This window comes from Anabrus simplex, chromosome 2 (genome assembly GCF_040414725.1).
Source record: "Anabrus simplex isolate iqAnaSimp1 chromosome 2, ASM4041472v1, whole genome shotgun sequence".
Classification (NCBI taxonomy): Eukaryota; Metazoa; Arthropoda; class Insecta; order Orthoptera; family Tettigoniidae; genus Anabrus; species Anabrus simplex.
Window position 1 is genome coordinate 1122607757 of NC_090266.1, and position 15531 is coordinate 1122623287.

The 15531-nt window shown below is 42.4% G+C and overlaps 2 protein-coding genes across 2 annotated transcripts in view; one reads left to right on the forward strand and one right to left on the reverse strand.

Annotated features, from left to right (window-relative positions):
* Positions 1–15531, reverse strand: part of LOC136863336 (uncharacterized) — a 32761-nt gene that overhangs the window by 6231 nt on the left and 10999 nt on the right. The window contains exon 3 of the mRNA XM_067139723.2: positions 6389–6560. Within this exon, the coding sequence (XP_066995824.2) occupies positions 6389–6560 (172 nt within the window). The remainder of the gene's footprint in view (positions 1–6388; positions 6561–15531) is intronic.
* LOC136863803 (17-beta-hydroxysteroid dehydrogenase type 6-like) overlaps positions 13074–15531 on the forward strand; it is a 176023-nt gene continuing 173565 nt past the window's right edge. The window contains exon 1 of the mRNA XM_067140142.2: positions 13074–13127. The gene's annotated coding sequence lies outside the window, so the exon portion shown is untranslated. The remainder of the gene's footprint in view (positions 13128–15531) is intronic.

Below are 15531 nucleotides of genomic sequence, written 5' to 3' on the forward strand. Positions count from 1 at the left end.
AATGAAGTTTGCTTTGTGGGCTGACGCTGAAGATTGTCCTGTTCCAACACATGAGCTGGAAAGATATTTGAACCAAAATTTTGCAACGAAAGAATACATAGCATCCTATTAGAGGACAAATGGACAAAACTATCCAAAATTTCACCAGATCGCCAGAAAAGTACTATGTATGCAAGCATTAAGTTCAGCTTCAGAAAGAAATTTCAGTTCAGTTGGCTTCTTTCTCAACGTATGGTGGTCTTTTCTGCACCCAGACAATGTTGATAATTTTTTATTCACAGTACGTCCACCACCGTTGATCAATGGCCAATATACTACGCACCTCAACTAAGTAAAGTCGTGTTCACTGGGCGGGTAGGCCGTGCGGTTAGGAGCGCGCGACCGTGAGCTTGCATCCGTGAGATAGTGGGTTCGAATCCCACTGCCGGTAGCCCTGAATATGGTTTCCCGTGGTTTCTCATTTTCATACCAGGCAAATGCTGGGGCTGTATCTTAATTAAGGCCACGGCCGCTTCCTTCCAATTCCTAGGCCTTTCCCATCCCATCGTCACCGTAAGACTTACCTGTGACGGTGTGACGTAAAGCCACTAGCAAAAAAAAAGCCGTGTTCAGATACTTTTCATGTCGTTTTAGTTTGTATTTTAGTTAATTTTGAGTTAAACGCACGATAGGCCTCTTGAATGTGAATCCCTGTAGGCGTAGTCGATAGAATAACACCTACGATATCTCTACCTGTCGTAAAAGGCGACTAAAAGGGCACACAGTGAATCTTAACGTGCCAGTGTGAGTAGGCGTCCGCCTCGTTGGCTGAATGGTCAGTTGTTCAGAGGGTCCCGGGTTCGATTCCTGGCCGGGTCGGGGATTTTAACCTTAATTGGTTAATTCCAATGGCCCGGGGGCTGGGTGTTTGTGCTGTCCCCAACATCCCTGCATTTCACACTGTACACTATCCTCCACCACACTAACAGTTACCTACACATGGCAGATGACGCCCACCCTCATCGGAGGGCCTTCCTTACAAGAGCTGCACTCGGCTAGAAATAGCCACCCGAAAAAAGTGTGAGTTGGCGACTATGGGGCCCGTAGCTGACTCCTGGCATTGCTTCCACTTACTTGTGCCAGGATCGTCACTTTCATCTATCCTATCCGACCTCCTTTGGTCAACTTTTGTTCTTTTCAGACCCCAACGGCATTAGGACTTCCGAGCCTAGGGAGTCTTGCATTTTCACGCCCTTCGTGGCCCTTGCCTTTCTTTGGCCGATATCTTCATTTTCCGAAATGTCGGATTCCTTCCAGTTTTTCTCTCTGATTAGCTTAATGAAGGATGGTTGCCCAGTTGTATCTCCTCTGAAAACAGTAATCACCACCACCTTGAATATACTTCGTATTATTTAGATTCATTTTCAGTTAACTTAATGACAATTGCAGGCGAAGATTATAGTTCCTAATGAAGTTTCTGATTGTGTTCTATTATTATTATTGTCATTATTATATATATATACATTCGTTTAGCCCCTTAAGGAGCACGTGGGACCATTAAGTAGCACTGGTATTCTTCATCTTCTCGTTCTACTTATCTTCCCAAAACTTCCTCATCCTTTCATTATGGGCCTGCCGTCTTTCTTGTGTCCATGAGTTTTTGAGTTTCAAGCTTTTCTCAGATGGATTCTTGGGTGCAAATTTATGGCTGTTGATCTTTTGTCTGTATGTATTCCTTATGTTTGCCATTGGATCAACGTCGACTTCTACGAGGTCCTTTTGTGCATTCACTAGCCAGCGAACTTTGGTTTGTGGATTTCCATTGATAATAATAAATATTTTCTTAGTCAGTCGTGAGTCATCAACTCGTGCTAAATATCCATAAAATTTCATACGCAGTTTGCGTGCGACTGAAGTGAATCGCTCAGTTAATGCATAGAGTTCTGCCGAGGTTTTTCGCATCCATTTACGCTCTTGAAACTTGGGCCCGAATATCTTCCTCAGTACCTGTCGTTCAATTTTCTCAATGTCCTTGATGTTAATGGTAAGTGCTGATGTCTCAGTTGCGTAGAGTGCCTCAGGGAGGACAACAGTGTGGTAGTGTCGGAGTTTGGCTTTTGTGGATATTGATTTCTTATTGTATTATTATTATTATTATTATTATTATTATTATTATTATTATTATGATTATTATTATTATTGTAGTGCAGGAGAGATCTTTATCGTTTTATTTCAAATTCCGATTAGCGTTCTTTAAAATTTGGCATTAGCCTTCGCGATTTCACATAGCGAGCGATCCGAATAGAAGTGTGAAATGAACATTTCGTTATAAGTGCCGCACGCGTTACTGCGAGGAAGAAGTCAAGGTGGACTACTCAGCACGCCCAGTATGCTGGACTGCCGTGGGCTGAGAGGGATCAGTGCCGTTGGCCAGTAAGCGGCCGCAGGTCTCTGGACCCAGGTTCTCTTCCCTGACTACTCCAAGTATACTCTCAAGAGTGGTTTTTGTCATGTAATCATCTGGCATGAAACAGGAACCAGATATCTAACCACCAACATCCTTGAAATGGACCTGTATGGAGGTGGTGGTGTTAAGGTGTGAGGCAGCATAAATACGGGTTCACGTACACACCTGCATGTCTTCAGCAGGGATGCTGCAACACGTCTGGTGTACCAGGATGTCAATTTGCAAAATTACGTCTGCCTTTTTAGGGGTGCAGTGGGTCCCACGTTCCTATGATGGATGACAATGCACAACAACACTAGGCTCCGATTATAGAGGAGTACCGTGAAATAGATGACACCAGGCGAATGACCTGGCCTCCCTGTTCCTACGACATAAACCCCATCAAGCGTGCCTAAAATGCTCTCTGTCGATGTGTTGGTGCATGTCTCCCACAAATCTTCTGGAGCTCTGATGGGCACGAACGAGAGACCATCTCCCAACAGCTGCTCGACAAACTGATCCAGAGTACATCAAGCCTACTTCATGTATCCATGTGCAATGTCATCACATACCACACTAAAACCTGTGTACTGCAAGAGGCCTTGCCGCTGCCACTAGAACAGTATAGTGAGACATGCATCACATGTGTGCATTGGTTCCTTTCACATGTTTTAAGCAATAAACAGGGTATGTGGATGTGTTTCTTGCATCTTATAAATCTAAGATTTTACACTCCTCTTTTTCAACTCATTAAGAGCTCCGTTTCCCCTCTTTCGCCCCATGTTCCTCTCACAGGCTAACTGTATGAAAATGAAAACCTACAACCTGTTTTCCATTCACTGACCGGGTGAGGGATGGAATGAATGAAGCCCCCATCCTACGGCGAGAATAGGAATTGTGCCGACTGCCGAAGCCTGTCGCCCTCCTCTGGTGCAATGATTTAATGACTGACAGATTAAATGAAATGATACTGGAGAGTGTTGCTGGAATGAAATATGACAGGAAAATCCGGAGTACCTGGAGAAAAACCTGTCCCGCCTCAGCTTTATCCAGCACAAATATCCGCCTGAGCCACGGAGACTATAGGCCAACTGCATAGCATACACACTTAGTCAGCTGACGACGTAAGGGAAGAAGTCAACATACAGGGACCGGCCGGGAGACTGCCTTCAGCACCTTAAATCTTTATATCGAGATTCATCCTCAACTTCAGTTATTCTTAAGGAGCTTCCCCCGGCCATCTTATTTTTACATTTTTAAATTTAAGTCTATCCTCGTCTACAAGATATTTAAAGTACATACCAGAATACCATAGCAACCTCTCCAGCATTTTGAAGAAAGAAGATCACTTTCTAGGATCCCTTTCAGATTGTATCACAAATTTGAACATTAACTTGTTGATTGTTTTAGGTCAACATGAAGGAACATTTTATCTCATCATTATCATCATCATAAGTGTTTTCTATTTCATACATGCCAATTTTTGTGTCTTTACACACGTTTTTAGCTGAAGATATTCCAAATCAGGAACGGAACATGTAATTATTTAATCACTTAACTATAATTTAAGCTGGAATATGTTTGTGATTACATTGACTAGGCATAAAAAGCAAATAAATATTGGAAGGTGGGATTCTTCCTTCAACCTTGCGTGTTTGACGTGTATCTATGCTATCAGCACTAGTTTGGTACAAAGCCATGCTCCGTGGCACCAAAAGCTCCTATTATTCTTACTTTATGAGCACGACTGTGTTAAAGCTACCTCATCAGCAATTCTGGAAGAGTCAAGCCAGATTCCTTACTGACAAAGCTTATTATTTGGTTGATGAATATCTGGAAAAGTGGAACTTTTACTCCGCCCAGTCATGCATGGATTTGCATCTTTATCCAAGTCGTTTCCTGTATTACAGATGATCTTTGCTTATTATGTCACAACGAAACACATACTATCATAAGCTTCATCGTCGCGAAATGTACTGTACACTAAAAATAGAAATATTTGATGTTCTTTTCCATGAAAAGTTTATACATTTTTAAACGTTTAGGCCTGTGATAATGATGTAACTTAGCAAGTATTGCCTGACTGCACTGAATTCTTAAATATTTTTGTGGTTGATTTCCATAACGATATTATATACGTTTGGAGATATTGAAGCTCTATTTTTCGGTAACTTATAGTGTTTTCATGGAAAATATGGACTTTTCAATCTATTTTTGATCTTCCAAACTATGAAAAAACCTACAACCTGTTTTCCAGTCACTGACCGGGTCAGGGATGTAATGAATGAAGCAGATATAGGCTATTAGTACGATGGGGTCGCCACTCCCAAAGTGATTTACTAATGAATGATAGATGCTATGAAATGAGAATGGAGAGTGTTGCTGGAATGAAAGATGACAGGGAAAACCGGAGTACCCGGAGAAAAACCTGTCCCGCCTCCGCTTTGTCCAGCACAAATCTCACATGGAGTGACCGGGATTTGAACCACGGTATCCAGCGGGGAGAGGCCGACGCGCTGCCGTGTGAGCCACGGAGGCTCCCGTCCAAACTATATGATATAAAAATAAGACTCCTGTAGGATAGTTGCAGCGCAAGCATCTCTCCGCAATATAACTGTCTTGTTGCTAGTTCTCCACATGCTGCATTCACATAGACTAATTTGCAATGAACTGTTGCCAGTTATTCAACCCCAGAAGTTGTGTGCAAAAGAAAGAGGTGAGGGTGTATTGGCCATAGGCTATTTTTCAACAAATGGGGCTACAGATTCACTTCCTTTCGATTTGTGGCCAGTGACAAAAATCAGTTTTAGTGTAACACTGATTTTGTGTCAGCCATTGGCCCACATCATTTAGGAATTTTTGTTATTAGTCTGTGCTGGATAGTGACAAAAAACATTGATCTAACATGTCATGTGTGTTCGGCAAACTGCCGTCGAAGGAAGAAAGTGCCTGTGGTTCAGGTCAATCAATCAATCAATCAATCAATCAATCAATCAATCAATCAATCAATCAATCAATCAATCAATCAATCAATCAATCAATCAATCAATCAATCAATCAATCAATCAATCAATCCTGATCTGCATTTAGGGCAGTCGCCCAGGTGGCAAATTCCCTTCTGTTGTTTTCGTAGCGTTTTCTTGAATGATTTCAAAGAAATTGGAAATTTATTGAATATCTCCCTTGGTAAGTTATTCCAGTCCCTAACTCCCCTTCCTATAAACGAATGTTTGTCACAATTTGTCCTCTTGAATTCCAACTTTATCTTCATATTGTGATCTTTCCTACTTTTAAAGACGCCACACAAACTTATTCGTCTACTATTGCCATTCCACGCCATCTCTCCGCTGACAGCTCGGAACATACCACTTAGTCGAGCAGCTCGTCTTCTTTCTCCCAAGTCTTCCCAAGTATGCAACATTTTTGTAACGCTACTCTTTTGACGGAAATCAGCCTGAACAAATCGAGCTGCTTTTCTTTCGATTTTTACCAGTTCTTGTATAAAGTAATCCTGGTGAGGGTTCCATACGCTGGAACCATACGCTAGTTGGGGTCTTACCAGAGACTTATATGCCCTCTCCTTTACATCCTTACTACAACCCCTAAACGTACTTATAACCATGTGGAGAGATCTGTACCCTTTATTTACAATTCCATTTATATGATTACCCCAATGGAGATATATCCTTATATTAACACCTAGGTACTTACAGTGATCCTCATAAGGAACTTTCACCCCAGCCACCTTGTAAAGGACTTTTTATTGTACAGTAGTTGGAGACGAAATCTCTCTTTTTGTTTCTGGGAAGATTTCCAATATTTACTTTCCGCTGTAATGTCATTTACACTGCAGTGAGTCTTATTAACCATCCACCCCTGATCTTTTTGTAGTCATTAACAAGCAGGCTAGTGTAGATACATACATTTTACATCCTAAATTATGCAAAGTTTATTCATACTTGCCTCAAGATTGGAAGTATAATCAAAACTTCCTTCAAACACATGATACTGGCCATCGTTATCACAGGGATTGCTTAAAGGTGCAGAATGAGACTTTGGGCTGGGTACCAGTCTCTCCCCATCTGCATCTAATCTCTTTCTGAATTTCCTCCTCACCAGTTTTGTAGAGTTTAGCCTGGAATGATGAAAAATGATTAGAGTATTGATGAAGTAATATTTCAGTTGCTCATTATATTTTATTCTACATTAAATATATACATTTAATTGAATATTTCAATGGTGGCAAAGTGCACAATACATTCAAGCTCCCGCACAAGGTGCAATTATCTTAAAAAGATTTACGTTTCTTTTATTTTATTTTTTACAGTTTTGCTTTACGTGGCACCGACACAGATAGGCCTTCTGACGATGATGGGACAGGAAAGGGCTAGGAGTGGGAAGGAAGCGGCCGTGGACTTAATTAAGGTACAGTCCCAGCATTTGCCTGGCGTGAAAATATGGAACCACGCAAAACCATTTTTAGGGCTGCCGACAGTGGGGTTCGAACCTACTATCTCCCGAATACTTGATAATGGCCGCACTTAAGCGACTGCAGCTATCGAGCTCGGTACAGATAGGTTTTATGGCGACGATGGGATGGGAAAGGCCTAAGAGTGGGAAGGAAACGGCCGTGGCCTTAATTAAGGTACAGCCCCAGCATTTTCCTGATGTGAAAATGGGAAACCACGGAAAACCATCTTCAGGGCTGCCGACAGTGGGGTTCGAACCCACTATCTCCCGGATGTGAGCTCACAGTTGCGCGACCCTAACAGCCAGGCCAACTCGCCCGGTGGTCAAAGATTTACGTAATGTTCTGTTATCCGCAGACATTAATCTAACATAACCTGAAATCCATTGTACAGCCTGCAGTACATCTGTCTTGGAACTGGCAGTGTGACATTATGTTTCGTTTGATTCATGACCAAACTTGTCCAACTTGACCAAAAAATGACTTATGTTTGTACTGTAAAAAGGAGTTCATCTAATTTCCATTTCGTAGAATATCGTTTCTGCCGTCTACATAAATCTATTTTAAGTTGCCGTGTAAGAGAGAGACGTAGTCAAAGTTTCGGTTTATTCGGTTAGTTCATACAAATTCGAAATGTTGCTTGTCCGAGCAGAAAACTACTGTAACGTATTGATTCTTTCACATTGATAATAGTGAGACACTTTTCAGAAAGAGGTAACTTCTTAATTCTGGTTCTTTACACTACAACCTTTGTAGGTCTGAACGTTGCCCGTTACACTCACAGAATTGCTACCCGCCGAGTCAATCGTGAACTTTATTGTAAAAATTGTCCTTGTTCCTTCTTTGTGGATCATATTTTAAAGCGAAGAACGTGAACAGATGTTTAAAAATGTACTTTCAGCAGTTTTCGGTACTAATCCAGTCTTACCCTTAAGTAGCCGTTGTACCCGTGTTTCGCTAGGGAATTATCATTATATACGGAATTCTAGGTTAAGTAGTGTATACGTTGTGAGTAAGATTATATTAAATTGCATAGCTCTTAACTTTATGGGGAAGTCACCATACCTCTTTTTTTTCATGTGAAGACTGGATTAGGGACTTTTCATTCTAATGGCAGGGCCTCTTGCCTATACGAAGGCCCACGAGAAGAAGTTGACTAAGGCTGCTCAAAAATGATCTAAGGCAACGATAACAGCTATGCGACATTTAAGGAAGCTATCGCTACTTGGGTTGGCTTGCTCTCAGTCGCTTTTGTGATATGTTTTGGAGTGGTGCTGTGTTAGTTGTTGCTGCTTTATGCATTTTCATGATGTTTTCTGAATATTGTTTCCGTTGTTAGTTTCTTTTACTGTAAGTTAATCAGTGGCTAGTTGTACAGTTCTATTCTGTAATGAACATGTCCATTTGTTGAGGTTATCGTCGAAAGCTGATGATTTTGTTGGTGATTATGACATCTCATATTTATCGGCAATGACGTGTTCTGTCTTAAATACTCTAATTATTAACATGAGCTTAGGAACAGGTCAACGTTTATTCACTTGCATTAGGCCACTTTTACATTTTATATACGTCTGTGTCTCTGGTTTGTTTACATTTAGTGCCAACCAAACTTTAATTAAATTACACAATATTCATCAGAGCTTTGTGATACATAAAGTGTAAACACGGTATTTTAAAATATACAGGACGGTTGACGAAAAACGGAAAAATATGTATATTTTTTGCAGGGACAACTGGACACTTTAGAGGAATAAGGGTGAATCGCATAAAATAAGGGACGTCTGAACACCCTACAGTACCTAGTGTAAGAGTGGGTAAACTGTGGTGAACCAACATGTGGACTGTCGATGGAAGGGTTCTATGCCATCTACTGCGCAGCAACTCGCCTGCCACTGCCACGAGCTTGAAGGAAGACTGGATTCCGTATTTGAATTCCGATGGGGGCGAGTCTGCCATATATTAAGCGATCAAAACAAGTGGACGTTGTGATGAAGCAAAATCACAGGCTGCAGGAACAAAGGCCGTTACCCAGTTTTCTTAATAAGAAAGCACTTAAAAGTGCACAGTATCATTTTAAAGAGGGCGTTAAAGTAAAGGTTCATACTTACATATTGCATAAAGAAGGAACAATAACACATTTCCGTAATCACAAACTAAATCACAGCACATTGCATTTGAATACATTTAGCCTTACTTATAGAGAATGAAAATATAGATCAGGAAACATTGAATAAAATAATATGACAACATGGAGAAATTATTCACATCACTTGGAATTGTTGTAATAAAACTATGCACTGAAAAAGCCCATAATAAATAATTACAATTCTAGTTACAATAAAACAATAAATTAGGCCTACTTCTTTCTTTCTTATTACGTTTTCCATCCAGGGTTGGTTTCACCCTCGGGATCCCACCTCTGTCACCTCAATGGCAGTCTCCTGGAGCGTGAGAATTTGGGTCGAGGGATACAACTGTGTAGGAAGACCACTATCTCGCCCAGGCGGCCTCACTTGCTAAGCTGAACAGGGGCCTTGTGGGGGACTGGAAGATTGGAAAGGACAGACAAGGAAGAGGGAAGGAAGGGGCCGTGGTTTTAAGTTAGGCACCATCCCGGCATTTGCCTGGAAGAGAAGTGGGAAACCACGCAAAATCACTTCGAGAATGGTTGAGGTGGGAATCCAACACACTTCTACTCAGTTGACCTCCCGAGGCTGAGTGGACCCCATTCCAGCCCTCGTACCACTTTTCATATTTCGTGGCAGAGCCGGGAATAGAACCCGTGCCTCCGGGGGTGGCAGCTAATCACACTATCCACTACACCACACAATACAATACTATGGTGGAAATTGTTTGCACAGTGCGAGTTGGCCGCGCGATTAGGGGCGCGCAGTTGTGAGCTTGCATTTGGAGAGATAGCTGGATCGAACCCCACTGTTGCAGCCCTGAAGATGGTTTTCCGTGTTTTCCCATGTTCACACCAGGGGTTGTACCTTAATTAAGGCCACGACCGTTTCCTTCCCAATCCTAGCCATTTCGTATCCCATCGTCCCCATAAGACGCGACGTAAAGTAACTTGAAAGAAAAAAAAAAGACATTGTTTATATCCCCGTAATAATAATGATAATAATAATAATAATTGTTCCGGGGTATCTGTGGAACCCAGAGGTGATGAAAGAAGGTGCGGGCTTGAATGGGTCTAACTACAATATCAAAATTAATTTAAAACTTAAACTGAAGGTTATATTTTCAGAACTTCAAGTTAACAATTTTTCATAATAATGAAGCATCAGGTACAATGACAATCATAAAACAAGTCAAGGAAAAATACAAGATTAGTGAACGTGACAGATTTTGGGCTTCAAGCCCATCGTTTTACAGTTCTTGAGCTCGCAGCTCAAATTTACAATTCAATAAAGAACAATTTTAGTAAAGGGCAGAAATCCCCCAATTCAAAGAGCACTTGCTCCTAACTTTACAATATCTTTTTTTTTTTGCTAGTTGGTTTACGTCGCACCGACACAGATAGGTCTTACGGCGACGATGGGACAGGAAAGGGCTAGGAGTGGGAAGGAAGCGGCCGTGGCCTTAATTAAGGTACAGCCCCAGCATTTGCCTGGTGTGAAAATGGGAAACCACGGAAAACCATTTCCAGGGCTGCCGACAGTGGGGTTCGAACCTACTATCTCCCGAATACTGGATCCTGGCCGCACTTAAGCGACTGCAGCTATCGAACTCGGTAAATTTACAATATCTAGCCTTCCACACGCGCACTTTACAATTACAAAATTTGAAAAAGACCTAACAGGCTCTCGGTTCCATACTGCCTACTTAAGGCAACATTACATCCATCTCGGGTCTCTCAAACCACCATTTACAAATGGAACTTATTTTTACAGGGGTATTAAATACCCAACCTACTGGGCCTTCGTGGAATAAGAATAACAGATTGAATTACTGGCCCGAACACCAAATTAATGGAGGCGTATACTTGCACTCCTAGATATGAACACTAAAATAAACCTAAGGGGCTCTAGACCGATGAAACAGTGGCTATTCCCAAACTACTGAGGTGACTCGTTTAGAAATTACTTTAAGATATTACAGACAGAAAACCGTTACAAAACGAAGTCACCTTAAACCAAGATGACGGGGAGCTCGAGAAGGTACATCACTCTCTATCCCCGATTTAGAGTTAAAGAATTTATGAAATTTTTTTACATTAGCCGGAAGAAAGTTGCTTTTTAGAAACGTTTTTACATAGTTAAAGATTCGGACCTTTCCCTCGGATTAAACTACGGAGGTAGCAAGAAAGAATAAAGTTATGTGGCCATTACCTTGAAGATGTTCTAGCTGCCGACGAAAGAGGCCGCCCGCCTCCTGCTTAACACACACACAGAGATAAAAGTCGATCAATTGGCCAAGAAACGTGAAAAGCCGCGGTTTAAAAACCCTCAGGGAAGGTTTGAGATCATTCAAGACTAAACTAGCCACACCCTCTCAATTTTATTGGTAGATTACAAAAGTAACACTCAGAATCGAACAAGAAGCCTGTGATAGGTGGAAAATTAATTACAGAATTTAGTGATTTGCTAGATTCAAAACTGGCGGAAATAAAAAGGAAATGTTGCCAACCCAAAAATAAATGAACATCAATCAGTTAAAAAAAAAAAAAACTAGAAATAATACACTTCTTTAAATTATAACTTCTTACAATTTGCACCAGGGTGCATAATCATAGTTTTTTTGGTAATGTCATCTATGGGAGAATGTCCAAACTTCTTGATGAATGGCAAACAAAACAAGGAGAAATTCACTCAGTTTAAGAAACTGTACAAGAACAAAATTACATAATATTTCGGTGGTGACATCTTCTGATTAAAGTTCTAAGTTGGTGTAGCTTCAGTTTCACTGTTTTACCAATAGGGGAGTTCATTTAAGCGCTAATTTTGAATGCGCGGGATTGAGTTGTACTTTCCGGTACAATAATAATAATAATAATAATAATAATAATAATAATAATAATAATAATAATGATAATCATAATAATAATAATAATAATGTTCTCTTCTTAATGTTTTTATCCTCCAGGGTTGGTCCTTTCCTCGGACACAGCGGGGGATCCCACATCTACAGCCTCAAGGGTGTCCTGGAACTTCAGACTTTGGGTCAGGGGATACAACTGGGGAGGAGGACCAGTACATCGCCCTGGCGGCCTCGCCTGCTAAGCTGAACAGGGGCCTTGTGGGGGTATGGGAATTTTGGAAGGGTTAGACAAGGAAGAGGGAAGGAGGCGGCCGTGGCCTTAAGTTAGGTACCATCCCGTCATTTGCTTGGAGGAGAAGTGGGAAACCACGGAAAACCACTTCCAGGATGGCTGAGGTGGGAATCGAAGCCACCTCTACTCATTTGACCTCCCGACGCTGAGTGGACCCCGTTCCAGCCCTCGTACCAATTTTCAAATTTCGTGGCAGATCCGGGAATCGAACCCGGGCCTCCGGGGTTGGCAACTAATCACACTAACCACTACACCACAGAGGCGGACAATGATAATAATAATAATGTCCTTTGCTTCACGTTCCACTAAATACTTTGCCGTTTTTAGAGACACCTACGTGCTGGAATTTTGTCCTAGGAGTTCCATAACGTGCCAGTAAATCTATCGACTCGAGAGTAACGTATTTGAGCACCTTCAAATACCAGCGGACTTGGCCCGGATCGAACCCGCCAATTTGAAACTCTACCGCATGAGCTACTCAGCTCGATTTGAAACATTTTATACAAATCTAGTGTGTGTGACCCAGGGAGTGGCTGCTAGGCGTGGGTCACGTAGCTGTCGGCTTGCATTCGGTAGATAGTGGGTTCGAACCCTGCTGTCGACAACAGTGAAATTTGTTTTCGTGTTTTACTATTTTTACACCAGGCAAATGCTAGGAATATACCTTAATTAACGCCACGATAATTTCCTTCCCACTCCTAGTACATTCCTATCCCATCGTCGCGATAAGATCAACCTACGAAAATGAAAGTGCTTTAAAAAAACCAGTCTAACGCGCACAGTTACACACGATCTGAGGTAACCTTCGATCAATGATCCTTGACTGAGCCTTCTTTTGGTCAAGGTCAGATGCGGTAAATAAATTACTACTATTACTACTACTACTACAGTATCCACTGGGAACTACAGTGTGCCGTGGACAGGCCGGGAGCCCACTTCGCTTGGACCAGCAACAAGTGAGTACTAAATACGTTTATCGTATGGCATTACTCACAGACATTAAACAATAAATACAAAACCATAGCTTTAGTTGAAAGATTATCGATAATCACAAAGTCCGTGGCATTTTGGAATTCAAAATTTAACGCTCTGAGTTGAAAATGAGCGTACAAAATCTTTAAGATTTTCAGTTTAGCATTTTGTATTTAACAGGTAGAATATTAAGATTTCTATTCGATATTACGTGCAAACTAACAACAATGTAATAATAATAATAATAATAATAATAATAATAATAATAATAATAATAATAATAATAATAATAATACCGAGGAAGTTGCCCATGAGTTTTGGGTCACGAAGCGGCAAGCTTGAATTCGGGAAATGATGGGTTCGAACCCCCAATGTTGGAGGCCCTGAAGACGATTTTCTGTTGTTTCCCATTTCGACACCAAGCTTTAATTAAGCCAAGGTTGCTTCATTTTCAGTCCTAGCTCTTGTTTACACAATCGTCGCCGTAAGACCTGTCTGTGTCGACGCGACTTAAAACAAATAGCAATATATCTTAGTCCGCCTCTGTGGTGTAGTGGTTAGCGTGATTATCTGACACCCCCGGAGGCCAGGGTTCGATTCCAGGCTCTGCCACGAAATTTGACACATGGTACGAGGGCCGGAACGAGGTCCACTCAGCCTCGCGAGGTCAACTGAGTAGAGGTGGGTTCGATTCCCACCTCAGCCATCCTCGAAGTGGTTTTCCGTAGTTTTCCACTTCTCCTCCAGGCAAATGCCGGGACGGTGTCTAATTTAAGGCCACGGCCGCTTCCTTCCCTCTTCCTTGTCTCTCCCTTCCAATCTTCCCACCCCCCACAAGGCACCTTTCAGCATAACAAGTGAGGCTGCCTGCGCGAGGTACTGGTCCTCTTCCCAGTTTTATCCCCGAATCAATGTTTCACGCTCCAGGATACTGCCTTTGAGGTGGAAGAGGTGGGGTCCCTCGTTGAGTCCGAGGGAAAAACCTACCCTGGAAGGTAAACGGATTAAGGAAGATAGAAAGAAACCACTAGGGGCAAAAGATCCACATGGGTCGACTCCCCGAACAAGTAGAATTATAAAATACATTTTAATTTAATTCTATTCAATTTCCTGTAATTATTAATACCCTGCTGTAGCTTGAAAGGCAGGCCCTCCGACGATCGTCGGTGGCGTCTTTCACGTATAAGAAACTGAGCGTGGTAAAATAAAATGGCGTATGGCTTTTAGTGCCGGGAGTTTCCGAGGACATTTTGGGCTCGCCAGGTGCATGTCTTTTGATTTGACTCCGGTAGGCGATCTGCGCGTCGTGATGAGGATGAAATGATAATGAAGACGACACACACACCCAGTCCCCGTGCCAGAAAAATTAACCGTTTAAGGTTAAAATTCCCGACCCTGCCGGGAATTGAAACCGGGACCCCTGTGACCAAAGGCCAGCACGCTAACCATTTAGCCATGGAGCCGGACGAATCAACGTGGTGTGATCTTTGGAGCTGCAGGAATGTTGGCGGCAGCACAAAATAATATCATATTGCCGAGCCAAAGGAATGAACTCGACACCCCTAGCGCCGAAGACCAAGATGCTGACCAGTGAGTTACAGAGGCGAATGTACTACTACTGCTGCTACTAATAATAATGTTTGGTGGGATTTTTGAACGTTCCATTTTTTCCTGCCTTTTCCCCAGCAAGTGAGACTTTTTTTTAAAAATTTTTTTTGCTATTTGCTTTACGTCGCACCGACACAGATAGGTCTTATGGCGACGATGGGATAGGGAAGGGCTAGGAATGGGAAGGAAGCGGACGTGGCCTTAATCGCGGTACAACCCCGGCATTTGCCTGATGTGAAAATGGAAAACCACGGAATACCATCTTCAGGGCTGCCGACAGTGGGATTCGAACCCACTATCTCCTGGATGCAAGCTCACAGCTGCGCGCTCCTAATCGGACGGCCAACTTGCCCGGTGCAAGCAAGTGCGACTGGCATTTTAGTATGAGTGATATGGTTTTACTGAATGAATGATGACGTAGGAATAGAATAGAAATCACAGAATTTCGTATCGTATCGTAATCTGTTTACCCTCCAGAGTCGGTTTTTCCCTCGGACTCGGCGAGGTATCCCACCTCTACCGCCTCAAGGGCAGTGTCCTGGAGCTTCACACTCTGGGTCGGAGGATACAACTGGGGAGGATGGCCAGTACCTCGCCCAGGCGGCCTCACCTGCTATGCTGAACAGGGGCCTTTGTGGGGGGATGGGAAGATTGGAAGGGATAGACAAGGAAGTGGGAAGGAAGCGGCCGTGGCCTTAAGTTAGGTACCATCCCGGCATTCGCCTGGAGGAGAAGTGGGAAACCACGGAAAACCACTTCGAGGATGGCTGAGGTGGGAAT